The following is a 14,362-nucleotide window of genomic DNA, read 5'->3' as shown; positions in this document are numbered from 1 at the left end:
CAACCAACCACTTTATTTTAGCTCATTCTTGTTTTGCCAAGCCCACTAGAAGGCAGCAGCTGGCTTGCAGAAAAAGGGACAACTGAGTCACCTGCCACACACTCTGCCACGCTTTCTCCCAACAGCCTTGTCCTCCCCCTGTAGGTTTTCTCCTGCATAATGCAGCCCACTTGCTGCTTGCAAGACCCTTTATGCCTGTGCCTGCTTGGTAGTCAACGACTGACTGGGATGAGACACAGAAGACAGTGCTTGCATCACACATAGTGAGAGACATTGTCAGAGAGATCTACTAAAGGCCTTGAGGAACAAGCAGGATAAACAAATCTACATTTCAAGAAGTTCTTGATTATTCCACATCTTTTAAACGTTTGGCAACATGGAGAGATTTCTTCTTAGGGGCTGCATTTGATTTGATGGCAAAACCTGAAGTCACAGTGGGGGCAAACGTGAGGACAGTGGGGCACCATGGTGCCTGGACCAGCCCCTCTCCCCCCAGACCGCTGACAAACAGGACAGACATCCAGAAGCCAAGAGTCTTTTGCCAGCACTTGCTTTCGCCCTTTATTCTGCAACCAGCATCACCTACTGAGGGAGGGAGGTTACACAGCCTGCTTTTTACCACCCTCCTTTAGCCCCTTTCTTCTTCTTCTGCTGCTGTTTCTTCTTGGTGGCCGGGGCACCGGCGGGTTTTTGGTGCCTGGGAGGGATGACGTTGCTTGTGGCAGATACAGCCGCAGCGCTGCCGGGCCGAGGGGAGGTAGGTGGGCTGCTGGCAGTCCTGCTGGCATCCCTGCAGGGAAGATGAGAGAGAAAGAGACACCACGTGGGTTCACAGCCACCTGTGAGATGTGGCACCACTGTGTGAAGCTGACAGCAAAAAGCAGCAGCTGCCCCATAAGGCAGTAAGGAGACCCTAAATAACCTTCAGCATAAACAGAAGGGCTGATGGATGACAGGAACATGGCTCCAAGGGCTGGCAGTCACCTTCTAACTGATGTTTGCTGATGGTCTGAGACCCCAACAACAAAAGCAAGGCTAACTTGAATACACAAGTGGCAGCTCATGCCACATGAGAGGCCTTTCAGGTCCCCACGCTTAAGTGGTGTGAACCCAACATCTTTCTCCCTAAGGACAAAGGCATCTTTGTGCCAGCTCTTCTTGCAAACGCTGCTCAAGCCAATGGTGCCACAAAAGGCTTTTCATGCTTGTGAGACAGCAGTGTAAAGAGAAATGATCAGACAGCACTGGCAATTCCCTGCATTGCTATTATTTTAGAAGTACTTCCTTCTCTCAGATGCTAGTAAGTTACCATCTTGCTGTCAGGCCTCATACACAATGGTAAACCCTGATGCCAGCTCAGATAATCAGTGCCAGCTTAGAAGGAAGTAGAGTGTTTTCCCAAATCATGGCTAACGGTTCTCCAGCTGCTGAAACACTTGACAGCTAATAGCTCAAAATCCATTTCATTGTCAAAGCCAAGGAAAGCACATTAAAAGACTATAGGAATTTTATTTCTTGGCACCTTTAAGCGTGCCTATCATATCATTTTGTTTTTCAACAACCTAGAAATTTTTGGGAAGGGCAGCTGGTAGAAGGTTCACGTGGCAAAGTACAGCTTCGTTTGTGCTACCCACGGTGGGCATGGTGACAGAGCTACAGAAAGGCAGCACAAAGCCAGCCCTCCCAGGCACCCAGGAGTGACTCCCCACATCAAGCTCTGCAGAACAGGTACTTACAGTTCTGAGGAGCCAGCTGTGGTTGAACCCTGAGTCCCCTTGCCAACCTGATCCTTCTTCTTGCCCTTCTTCCGACCACGGTAGTAGGAGCGCTCTCGCATGGGAAGCCACCGCTCTGGGTCAGGAGTCACTTTGGGGTCATAGTTCTTAGGCAGTTTTCCTGCAGAACATCCAGTGCCAGGAAATGAGACTGGGGTCAACGCACTAGACAGGTGTCACTGAGGAATCCACAGGAGATGTCAGTAGCCAGGAAGAACAAAGAGCCCAGCAACCCGCATCATCCTATCAGGTTGTTGCTCTTAGTTCTGTATGAAGATGCCCCACCCAAACAAGCTATCATGAAGGTCTGGGTTCACAGGAACCCAGTCCCAGCACAAGTTCCAGCTCCTGGGGAGCTGAAGGCTGCCTGTTTGACAAAACAATCTGGCAAACTCTCTGGAGCGCTGCCACGTCAACAGATAGGAAATGCAACTCACCCTTCTTTTTCTTCTTCTTCTTCTTCACATCCCCTTGTCTGAAAAGAAGGGAAACAGTTGCTGTGACACAGCTGGGAAGTCAACTAAAAACTACCTCTGCAAGAAGCCAAACCATTGCCACATCTCTCAGAACTTGGTCTGCTGCTATTTTAAGCTCCTTGCAGTTAAACCAGGCTTCCCTTCCACCAGCCTGCCTTCTACAGCAATGCCCCAACCTCACCCCGCGTGGTTCTCGTGCTGCCCCAAGGAATGACAGCACCAGAGCTACCACAGCCCACTTTTACCCTTGCTCCTTCTGCTGGCTGTCTCCAGTGACCTTCCCAGCTTTCTTCCGAACATAGGTTGCTCCATGGGAGTTCTCCAGTGCATCAACATCTACTTTCAGGGACAGGGTGTCCGAGGAAGGCAAGTGTTTGCTAAGACTGCAAGGGGAAAGTTCAGGGATGCAAACCAAACACCATGCTTGTCCAGATAGCAACAGGCAACTTCAGCTTGAACAAATTTGGCCTTTCAGGAACGCAGACACCAGAGAGGCCTATGAGGTTAGTTCTGGCTCTCTCACCAGCTTTCTACACAAGCTGGGATGAGCTGCTTAATCACCATCTGCTTCATTTTTCCCCTTTGACATGGGAACAGAAGCAGCAGCTTCTCTGAAAGCTGCTCAAGGTGGCAAATGCAGTATGTGAATCTGATATTTTGGGTCAGTGAGAGATCAGCCACATTTTATTGGGCACATTCTTGCATTACTACCACAGGTTTAAGATTCCAACAGCTCCTATTTTTTGCTTTCACCTAATCTTAAAGTTATCAGTTCTCAGAGAGAAGAAGGCTGAATACAAAAGGGTCCTGGGATTCTGCAGTAATAAAACCAACTAGGGCAGGGATGTCACTCCAGACAATCTGACCTGGATATGTAGCTGTTCTGGAGAAGTTCCATGCCCTTCTTCATGTGAGGGTGGGATTGAATTCCCCACGCAGCTGAAATCCAAGAGAACAATGCCCAATTGCCTCTTTCTTTGCTCTGATACCACCATCAAAAGGATACACTTTAGCTTTTTCAGGGTCCACCAGGGAGTAGGCAGAGATGAGCTGTGCCAGAGTATGCACGTCTTTTGGGTTTTGCCTTTGCAGGGGGAAACAAAGAAAAATACCAAGTTAGGAAGGTACACATTCATCCCACAGACTGGTATTCACCATGCAGTGCTTGCTGCTGCAGCACAGCTGCTATCTGTGGGGACAGGCCTATCAGTCTGTGGGCCCCTCCAGAGCACACCACCAGTCATCACTGGTGTGGACAAGGGGAGGTGCAGACATCACAGTACTGTGAAGCAGGCAATGAAAAGATGAAAATTCCCCAGGTGCCAGAAGCAAAGGAAGTTAATAGCCCCCTCTACAGTCCCAATAAATGCATAAAAAACCCCAAAGACATCCATGGTTTATGCAGCACTAGAAAAAACGATGCAACCCAGTCCCCAAAGTAACTTCTACCACAGTCAATAGGCCTCTGGGACAAGTCAGCCAGGTTTTCAAGTAAACAGCAGCTATAAATGAAATTAATTATTGCCCCTGTCCAAAATATGGCTTTGCATTGGAGCCCCTGTGCAAAAGGAACTCTAAAGGACACCTGTCAGTCAACCAACATTGACAGACACTGCCAGGCACCAGACAGCTTGCAGAGACCTCTGGGTAGAGACCTCCTGTTCAGCAAACACCCAACTCACTTCCAGAGCTCCTCCAAGTCACTGATGGCTTCCTTCTTCCTGCCATGCTTTAGTTTGAAGTTGGCAGCTTCCCTTATCAGTGACAAATGGATGGGAGACTTTGGCTGAAAGACACAGCAGCCATAATTAGTTCCTAATTAGTAGATCACAGCATGGAGCCCCACTTTAGCTGGCTTTAATGCCTGAGACCTGGCCAAGGAGAACGGAGTGAGCACCCTGCCACGCAGAACTTCTGCACTCTGGGATGCAAGGTAGAACTGCATGGGACAGGCAGCTTGCTGCTGCACAGCACCTTCTAACCAGGGAGAAGGCCCAGCTGCTGCATTTGGGCACCCACTGCCACCACTCTCCTAACAGGAGCTGCTGCTCTCTGTTTGCAACCCACCCACACCAATGAAACAGTGATGAAACGAGCGCTCGCAAAACAGGAGCTCACAGCTCTCCAAAACCCCGAGCAGATAAGCTGCTGAAGCTGGGCAGCAACAGGAAAAGCTGAGTTGGACTATCAAGAAAAGACCAAGACAAATCCTTGCACGTGAGCTCCTCTGGTCTGACTTGCCTGGAATTGCTGATACCATTGGATAGCCTGTGTGAAGACCTCGATTGCACTGTCAATGTCCTCTTCATGACTGTACATTGTCACCAACGCAGATACCTGCAAACATTCAAGAGCAGCTCATGTCAGATCTTCACACAAGCTGTCTAGAGCCAGAGTCAGCAGCTAAATTACAGGATTTGCTAGAAGCAGAGTCCATGTGAGCCTTCTGCTCTGTGTCTGAAAACCAGCTGTGGTTACAGGCAGGATGGCCATGTGAGACCTTCCCACCCAGGTCCCTTCCAAAGAAATGCCCCCACTGATCCTTCTCCTACAGTACAAGCTTCAGACTGCATTCACAGAGAGAACCTTGTCTTTGCCCTTTCTTTGCTTGCCACTAGACACAGTTTCATTAGAACCCCTTTTTCTTCCTTCATTCTCTATCCCAAGAGCCTTGAAAAAAGAAATCAGCACTGAAGAGATGATACAGGCATCACCTGTTTGTCTACAACCCAGTCACAACTACAGGTGACATGGAGCAAGGAGCTGGTGTCACTGGCTGCCACCATAAATGGCTTTTGCCATTCACACTTGCAACTGGAACAGACCTACAACTGTCAGCCATGGCTCAAGCTGCTCACACTGGACACTGAGCATTTCCCAGGTCATCAGGCTTCTCCACATGCCAGATGCATGCAGACCAGGGTGATGTGGGGAGGGAACATACAGCACTTTCTCCCTAATGCCTCAAGGTGTCCCAAGGCTGCTTCAGAAACTTCCCAACAGTACCTACCAGGGAAGCAGCTGCTCCAGTCATGTTAGGCAACTAAATCCAGGCAACATGGAGGTCTGAGGGATAACAGGAGAGTGGGAACATAGGCAGAGAGCATCTCTGCTGACAGGCAGAGTAACTTCTTCAGCCAAGGTCAGGCCTCCTGACAAAAGTTACAATCCCACCTTTGTCCAAGACAAGGAAGATGGGCTCAAATTCCCTTAAGACAGTCAGGTCAAGTGAAAAACAGGGAAGAGGCAACAGAGAGCAGATGGTACAAAGCTGTGTTACAGGGGAAAACTTCACAGTTTAGACTGAGTTTTGCTTACCATACCAGGCTTGTGCTGCAGTTCTTCTATGCTCCTCAGGATCATGCAGGCTTTGGTGACACTGCCTGGAAGAGAGACAGAGAGGAACATGTTCTGAGTGGTATGGTAACAGTTCACCCTGGCTGTGAACTTCCAGCCAAAGACAAACAATTCCCTTCTCAGAATATCTCCCCTGTCTCCAGGAATAAAGAACAGGCCTCCGTAGAAAGGACCTTTCTGTCCTTGCCACATCCTGTTCAGGAGCAAGCTTTTGCAAACACGTTCTTCTCTCCCAGGAGTGACTCTGTGCTGCCTGACTGTATACAGCAATGGCAGCATAAGGGAGCTCCATTCTGCTCCCAAGGCTTTCCAGCCCCAGAACAGATTTAGCCCCATTACTAACAAAGACTGTGAGCATCTCTGCCAGGGATCTGTGCAGCCTGCACATCCAGACATCAAGCTACAGGCATTATCCTGCCACAGCCATGTATATACAGAATACTTGACTGAGAGTGTCTCTGCTCTGCACCCGTCACAACAGGGACAGCAGCAAAGATTGCCCCAAAGCCTGTTTTTCCTCACTCCTTGTATTATTATCACATTATCATACTTGCTAAGAAAGACAGACATTTGGATACCTTGAGCAATTTTTAGCTGGGCCATCGTCAGCTTGATCTCAGCTGCATTGGCAGGGTGCTGGTCTGCAAAGTCCTGAGAGTGAGAGGAAAGAACAATTCAATGTGTGTGTGGGCACCAGGCTGCTGTGTTTGGTGAATCATCGCTCATGCTCAGGCACAGCAAGCTGGCAGGAGCCAAAGGAAACCTTCCAGCAAAGGAAACCTTCCAGCATAGGAAGCTGAAGCCTGCACCAGAGGAGGGTCCTAAAGCATGCCCGTGGCCCATCACCCTCTCAGATTTCCAGCCTAGACCACTTACTCCCTCCCAAAAGGAGGCTGTTGCAAACTGCTTGTAAGCAGAACAGCAGAGCCCACCGCTTACTATGAAAACAAGAAAACAAGAAGTCTATGACAGCTTCCTAAGCATAAAAAAACGAGGTGCCAGGGGACTACTTCCCTTTAAAAGCAGCATCGTTCAGGCCCAAATAAGCCCAGTGCGACGCCCCAGACAAAGCGAGCCAAGGAAAACAGCAGAAGACACAAAGCACAGGTTCAGATGGAGCCTGGGCAGAGGCAGCTCCACGTAACCCACCTGCAGCAGCCCCACGGCCTTGGCGTGCTGCTTCTCGCGGCACAGCTGGGCTGCCTGGATGAGCACGGGCAGCAGGTGCTCGGGGCTCTGCGCCTGCAGGCTCGCCGACAGCTTGCGGCACTGCTCCGCCTGAGGAGAGAGAGAACACACTCACCTAACCTCTGCAAGCACCTCACACAGGGCTCACCTACCACCCCAGCTGAGATCCCAGTGATGGCTTCTCGGAAATGAGCACACAGAACGGAGAAAAAGTTCCCTTAGTAGCACTTCTGGTGCATCCAAGAACCCCTCACGCAGCTCCTGTCATCTCCACGCCACCCTCCCTACAGCAACGCTCCAGTCAGTACACAGCTGCCTGGCTGCTCTTTTAAGGCATTTTCTTTTTCTCCTCACTTATGTGTCAGACCAAGTGGTCTTATCTTCTGACAAAGAACAGCCACATATCCATTTTTGCCTAGTCAAACTCCTGCAGAGTAAATCTGTAGTTAGATACTGCAGATCAGTTTCCCCTACCCCTGCATATCCATTTTTGCCTAGTCAAACTCCTGCAGAGTAAATCTGTAGTTAGATACTGCAGATCAGTTTCCCCTACCCCTGCATATCCATTTTTGCCTAGTCAAACTCCTGCAGAGTAAACCTGTAGTTAGACACTGCAGATCAGTTTCCCCTACCCCTGCATATCCATTTTTGCCTAGTCAAACTCCTGCAGAGTAAACCTGTAGTTAGACACTGCAGATCAGTTTCCCCTACCCCGCATATCCATTTTTGCCTAGTCAAACTCCTGCAGAGTAAACCTGTAGTTAGACACTGCAGATCAGTTTCCCCTAAGACACTGCAGATCAGTTTCCCCTACCTGGTTAGTGTACATGGCCAGCAAAGCTTTATTGAATTCAATCGCCTGGAGCTGCTTCTTGGAGAGTTTATGCTCCACACCTTCTGCATTGGTCAGTTTCACTTTTTTCTTTGAGTCAAAGACATTTTGGTCCTGGGGAAATCACAACACGTCATGAGGAGAATTTACTATGATGTTCCTTAAAGAAGAGGTGTCTCTGGGTCTGCAATTTAATTACTGTTTAGGAAAAAGTCTCTCTTGATTCCACTCCCCTCCTCTCCACAGGAGTAGAGAAGCAGGCTGAGTAAGCACCAGAAAGAGCCACATTGAAAGCAGAAAAGTAATTTCCATACCTTGTTAATTGTGATGATGTTATTTGCAATGACAGCAAGTAGTCCTACATCTGTTGGCCTGCAGACAAGAAAAGCAGAAAGCACCCTGTCATTAAACAGTGGTCTCTCTACAGATGGAAGACAGAGCATTTGTTTTAGAAAAGCCCTTACTTCAACTTGATTATTTGATTGTAGAGCTGTAGGGCATCTTCTGTACGACCCTGCAGTTGCATGATGTAAGCCATCTGACCATGAATAATGGCCAGTTCAGCCTCAATGTCTTCCTCTGTCACATCCTGAAGGAAAATCAAGACAAAAAGGAAAAAAAAAAGCTGCCATCTCACTTCTCTTTCCCCTGGCTTCAGCATTCTGCTGGCTAACATCTACAAGCTCTCTTGGGCAGTATTAGAAGCAAAGCACCCCAGCTACTACAGGTGAAGGCTGCAGCCACAGCACAAATACAAGCCTATCTGGGTTAAACGAGGAGAAAAGAAAGCTTCACCTGCTCTCCCAAGAATCTGAAGATGCCCTTAACCTGCGTGCTGAATCTGCCCCTCTGCTTGAACCAACGACAGCGATTATTACAAATTTCCTCCATTTCCCACCACCCACTCGGCGTGCTCATCCACAGCAGGGGTTTCAGACAACCTGCACCCATCCTGCCTGCAGCAGCAGGGACAGCTGTACCAGGAGCACTGCAGCCAGCACCATTAGCCACGCTTCTAGGGCAACATCCTCCCTCGTGCTGGTGCAAAGCAAACACCTCCCAAAACATCAACAACTTACAGAGTCTTCCGACAGCGACTGCCGGCACAGCTCTAGAAGGAAAAACAAATCAAAGATCATAATTCAGAAGGCTTTAGGGGAAAAAAAAATCATGCAGAAGCATGGGGGAACATGTACTTTTTTCATGTATCCCTGAAACTCCTGTAGCATCAGACTACAAGTGTGAGGAGGGATGGGACTAAGTGTGAGGAGGGATGGGACTGAGCGTGAGGAAGCAGACCAGATCATGCAGAAGAAATACCAAATGCACAGGAAATACTGTCCCTCCCAGAGCCACCTTCTGAGAGCAGAATCACACACTCATCTTCTCTTCTGAGCAAATTTCCTTAGACCTAGCCCCTGATCTTTTCTGTTGGGATCACTCAGTTGCCACTGCTCGCCATCTTGGGAGTCATTTTAAGCGCTGCGAGCATTCAATACTCAGATTATACCCCCCTTTACAGGGCAACAATTCCACCAGTTCTCAGTACACATATCAGTCACTTGCTAACTTTCTCACATAGTTCACCAGAACTTCACTTGTGTTGCTCTCCCAAGGACTATCACAGCACACAGGCTACAATAACACATGCCTAATAAATCCGTTGTTCGGGAGAGCTGCTATTCTACCATCAAAATCAGGACAGAACTGACCTAATTATCTCCAAGAGCAATTAGATCAGAAAGAAATTAATTCTTCCTAGCTCTCTCCCCTCAGGCACACACACAAAATGGAAGAAGTTCCCCCTCATATAAAAAAAATCCTCATCACAAACCAGCTCATTTATTGGCTTACACTTATTTCATACCTAATTCAGACCACAAAGTATTTTTATTTTTTATAGTGTATGTTTATGTAGATACACATAAACTAACAAAAATAGGAGTCAGAATAGATGAGACATCTCATGCTTATGAGGAGAGATTATACTCATGTCTACTTCCAAAACTGCTCAAAGGCACCAAACACCCATCAGGGGACTGTAAGAGAGCCAAGAGATGGTACACACCACATGGCTCTGGATGAGAGCTGCAGAGGAACACTTCTACAAAAACACCAGTTCTGTCTGCAACCATCTGGAAACTTACAACAAACTCTGTCACTAGTCAGTGTTTAAATTTTCAAAATCTTTCTGTCCAATGAAGGATGTCTATAGAGAGCAAGTAACTAGTTTTATCACACAAAGCTTCCCTCTCGCCTCACCATGTTTTTACCTTCTGCTTTCTGTAGTTTTTTCATGGCTTCGTTCAGCTTCCCTTGCCCAATCAATGCACAAGCACTGTTATAACACAGCTCGTAGGTAGCTTCTCGAAGGCCCAAATCCTCCTAGCACGAGAAGCAAACATGGCACTGCATCAACACCAGCTCATCTGTTGAGTTTGACAGGCAACCAGCACAAACTATAGTTTTCATGTACGTTCCAACTATGCCTTGTAAAATAAACTTAGAGACAATTTGAAAAGGGCTCACACCTGGCAAGTAAGTCACAGCACAAAGGATTTTCCCCTCACGCTACACAACAAAGCCAGAGGCAACTGAGGAGGCAGCAATGCAACTCCAGCCTGAACCTGGGGACTGCTGGAAGAGGGCAGGTAAGAACTGTGACTCCAGGGAACTAGAAAGTGGATCCACAGGGCTGAATGTGATTCAGCACAGCTGAATGTGCTGTGCCCACCTCCAAGGACAAAGATTTCTGAAAAAAATGAGATCCCAGTCTACACTGTTCATTAACAAAAATACTCTCAAGCACAACTGGGTGATCCAGGCAGTTAGCTTCACCCTGGGGAAGAGGGTAAGGAAAGTACTAGTCACCACAGGTGATCCACCTAATGCAGGCTCAGAGAGACAGACCTCCTGCTCTGCTGTGACATCTACTAACACCAATCTCCTTAAGATCAAAGATGAAGTATAACTCCTGAACAGTAACAGTGGTTATTCCTCCACACAGGGGAAACCACTGGGTGGTCTTCAGTACATTCCTAAGTCACTAAGAGACAGGAACCCATTTCTATCTTGTTAATGATCTGCGGTTCCATATCCTGTATCCCTTGGCTCTCAACACTTACACACACACTTACTTACTGGCACCACCTTCTCCCAAATGCTTTGTGCTGCCACGACAGCAGAGAGGTTGGTTTTCCTTTCTTCCTCATACTCATCCTGGGAGTTGCGGATCAGATCCCTGTATGCGGCCAGACAATCGTCGTAGCGCTCCAACCTGTACAGCTGAGCAGGGGAAGGGATGAGCCTCCAGAACAGAACCCCTGTGTCTGCCAGGACAGCACTCTACGTTTTAAGCTCAATGTTGCTGACATTTGCATCAACCTTCAAGGGCAAACTCTGGATTACATTTGCAAGGACTCAAGCAATGACACTAGAGACTAACACATAAGTGGCACAGTTCTCGCTCCTAAAACAGCTTCTTCAAAAGCAGCAGTATACATGGTTTTGTCCTCAAACAGCCTTTTTCCATATTGGATCACCTCTCTATGAGAGAGACTACATGAACAGTCTTTCATGCAGCTGAAAGAAGACAGCCAATTCTTCACAGAACTGTTCTGATCAATCAGGGAGAAAACTGAGAAGAAATGCAACTTCTTTTCAGCTTCATTCCTAACAGCTGATGTGTGCTGGGCAGGTATCTAATGCAAGCAGATGCCTCAGCCACAGATAAATCTCATCAGCTCTCTTCCATCCTCCATCCCCCCAGCCAGATGGCTACTAACAGGCCAGAAGCAGGAAGGGAGAGGGAGTCACAGAAGTATTGCTTTGGTTCAGTGGCAATAAGGTGACAACTCTGCCTCCAGCAACAGGTGATGGAAGCTCCACAGAAGCTGGAGCAGTTGGGAATCCTACCCGTCCTGACCTTCAAGACAGAGAAGGAAATTCTGACCCCACACTTGTTCTGCATTAGCGGAGGGACAAGACACCCAGCACACAACACTCCCACACAGAAGAAAGGCTTGTAATTACCACTTGTCCATAAAGCTCCTTCAGTTTGTCTGTCTGCTGACTGGCACTCTGAATGGTCTTGAGAGCATTTTCAATGCGATTCAACCTGTATTCACAGTAGGCCTTCTCAAAGGCAATAACATCACTGCAAGGACAAGACAAGACATAAGCTGGCAGCACACACTATGGTCTTCTTTCAAAAGCATTCACCCCCCTGAGCACACTTGTTTAAGCACCCCTGTCAGTCCCAGACTGCTACATTCCCAAAGAGCCAAACACCAGAGGTGAGCACATGATCCCAGATTACTGAATTATGTATCTGTTGAGTGCTGAAAATATCTTAAACCTACTTTGTGCTCACCAGAGAAGGAATACTAAAACCTCACCTAAAAGAAGAGGTTCCTTTTTTCTGGCATTTCCAGACACATTTCAAATGCCCCCCACCTCCTACTGATTACACAACTCAAGTGCTTAAAGGTGAAACAATTCCAAACTCCATTGCATGATTCTGTTCTCTTAAGGAGAAGGCACATCACTACAGCAAAAGACTTGACACTGCAAACTTGCAAACACAGTTGACTTGGAGAGAGAAAGGGCATGGTATAAACCACAGTCATTCCTGTAGTCTGATACTAAGTCAAGAGTAAAACTAACCTGTTCTGAAACATCAGCGCAGTAAAACTGAAGCAAAAGGGTTTGCTGATATTAACATCAAACTGGCTTCAGAGCAAGCTCACACCAGCAGGGCAGCAGCAGCAAACCAGCAGAGCCTTGAAGGTCACGTTCCACCTACCCTGCCAGTTACCACTTCAGCCAAAAGAAAAATAATCAGCCTTTTCTTTAGTTCCTCACTGGTGCCACTCATCGCCAGCTATTTCCTTGCCTACTTAAACTGATCTCAGTGCAGCTGAGTATTAAGGGAGTCCAAAACCAAATGAATGGCATTAAGAATTAAAGCAAAGCCCCGGGCTTCAGGGCAGGACAGGACAACTTCAAGACAGGGCAAGAACCACCACTTTTCCTGCTCTGCAGGTTACAGAGACAAAGACACAGTAGAGCCACGCTAAAGAAATTATAGGGACATCTCTGAAGCCAGTTGCATGTAGAGAAATTACTCCTCCTTCTTACCATATACTAAAAAACCAAGTTAAAAAGCCTTAAATTAAACCCCTTCTCTGTCCCAAGAAAGAAGGAATTTGTGTATAAGGTAATTATGTTCTATTCAAATGTGAACATAAAAGAGAGCATGTTTCATTACACTGATGCTACAAAACACTTTTCTGGCAAGTTCTATGCAGTATCTGAGCTACAAGAATTTTGCTGCCAGGAAGCTCTTGGGTAGCAAATTTCATCCCGGTTGGTGCACAAAAAGCACCTTATTAGAAAGAATATTACAGTCTGCTTAATGACACAAATGGGAATCTTGATTTGTTCTTAAATACCAGTTGTCTCCAAGGTCTTGGTTTTGAGAACACACACAAAGGGTTTGCACCACTCCAAAAGCTGGTGTGGTACTTCAGGCTCACCAAGAAAAGGACCCTGAGGAGCAGTATGATGAGACAGCCAAGCAAAGCCAGCAGCTCACTACTGCTGGCAAGGGCTTCTCCCATCACTCCAAGTCAGACCTGCCCTCCTGCCTTGTGCCAGCTGTAGCACTTGACTACATCACCAAGCAGAATCATATCATAAAGGTGGCCAAAAACTACATTAGAGACAATCCCTTCAACAGCAAGACATGAGACTGTCTCATACTCATCCAGACCATCTCTCACACCTGGAATAAACTGAAGTTTTACTGAGAGGTTCCATCCCAACAGCTCTGAACACATCCTGCTCTTTATTTACTGCTTATTGGTCCCCTCCACGGAAGCTGCAGCAGCTTCTCAAGGCCCTGTGGTTTCATATTTTGTAGAGTGCAGTAAGGCACAACTCACCTGGTTAACACTTTAGTGTGGGTGTTGATTACTCCGAGAGCTTCCTTGAAGTTCCCAATGTGGATGAGACACACTATCTTACACTGGAGTGCAGTCACATCATCTTTGTTGACCTGCAGTACTGGGGGAGAAACCAGTGTCAGGGCCATCATCTAACCCATTATCAGACACATCACGTCTCCGTAAAGGCCGTGTGGTGTTACAGCTGCAAAAACCCACCACAGAGAGCAATCGTGTCAATCTGAAAGGGTCCTGGCATGGCTTTTGCTTTGGCTCAGTTCACAAAATAGTTCTTTTATGTCCTGTCAGCATAAAAGAATCCAGTATCAATCCTGAACTTCCCCAACGTGACCACTGTGCTAACACGAGCTGCACCAAAGGACCTGTACACACCTGGACAAGCCTTCTGCTGGCATCTCACTTACAGGCAGAGAACACAGTGCCAAAACCCAAGTGCCACGTAAAGCATACACAGGAAGGAAAGAGAAGAGCCCTGTGGCTCTAGACAAGGAGCCACTTTACACCGTGATGCTTTCTGACAGTGGAAAACAGTGAGGGAGAACTACAAGAAAACAATAGTTTCTGGTATTTGATTTTTTTCACACGATCCCAACGGTCAGACCTACTGGGACAGCAGGCAAGTCCCTGCTCCCTGCACACAGCAGAGAGAACTTATGGCCATAACGTGTCTTATACTGCGACCCCAGTCTGGACGCAAGCTCTCAAACCAGATGTGGACTCTCAATCCCCAGCACGTTCTCCCTCCCAGCCCAGCGGCCCAAGCGCCCA

The 14,362-nt window shown here is 47.6% G+C and overlaps 1 protein-coding gene across 1 annotated transcript; it reads right to left on the bottom strand.

Moving 5' to 3' along the window:
* Positions 1-542: 542 nt before the first annotated feature.
* Positions 543-13,694, bottom strand: SRP72 (signal recognition particle 72kDa; the record flags this gene model as incomplete). The annotated part of the gene is made up of 18 exons (XM_008944618.1): positions 543-790; positions 1,737-1,896; positions 2,213-2,250; positions 2,497-2,634; positions 3,258-3,335; positions 3,934-4,037; positions 4,493-4,588; positions 5,570-5,634; positions 6,187-6,259; positions 6,758-6,886; positions 7,611-7,742; positions 7,943-8,000; positions 8,093-8,217; positions 8,708-8,739; positions 9,902-10,013; positions 10,770-10,913; positions 11,661-11,784; positions 13,574-13,694. Coding segments are annotated over 18 exons (1,904 nt in total), but the record flags the coding sequence as incomplete, so codon positions are not given.
* Between the last annotated feature and the right edge of the window lie 668 nt (positions 13,695-14,362).

This window comes from Merops nubicus, unplaced genomic scaffold, assembly GCF_000691845.1.
Source record: "Merops nubicus isolate BGI_N331 unplaced genomic scaffold, ASM69184v1 scaffold50997, whole genome shotgun sequence".
Taxonomy (NCBI): Eukaryota; Metazoa; Chordata; class Aves; order Coraciiformes; family Meropidae; genus Merops; species Merops nubicus.
The sequence above is the reverse complement of the archived record's forward strand: the minus strand, read 5'-3'. Positions and strand labels throughout refer to the sequence as shown.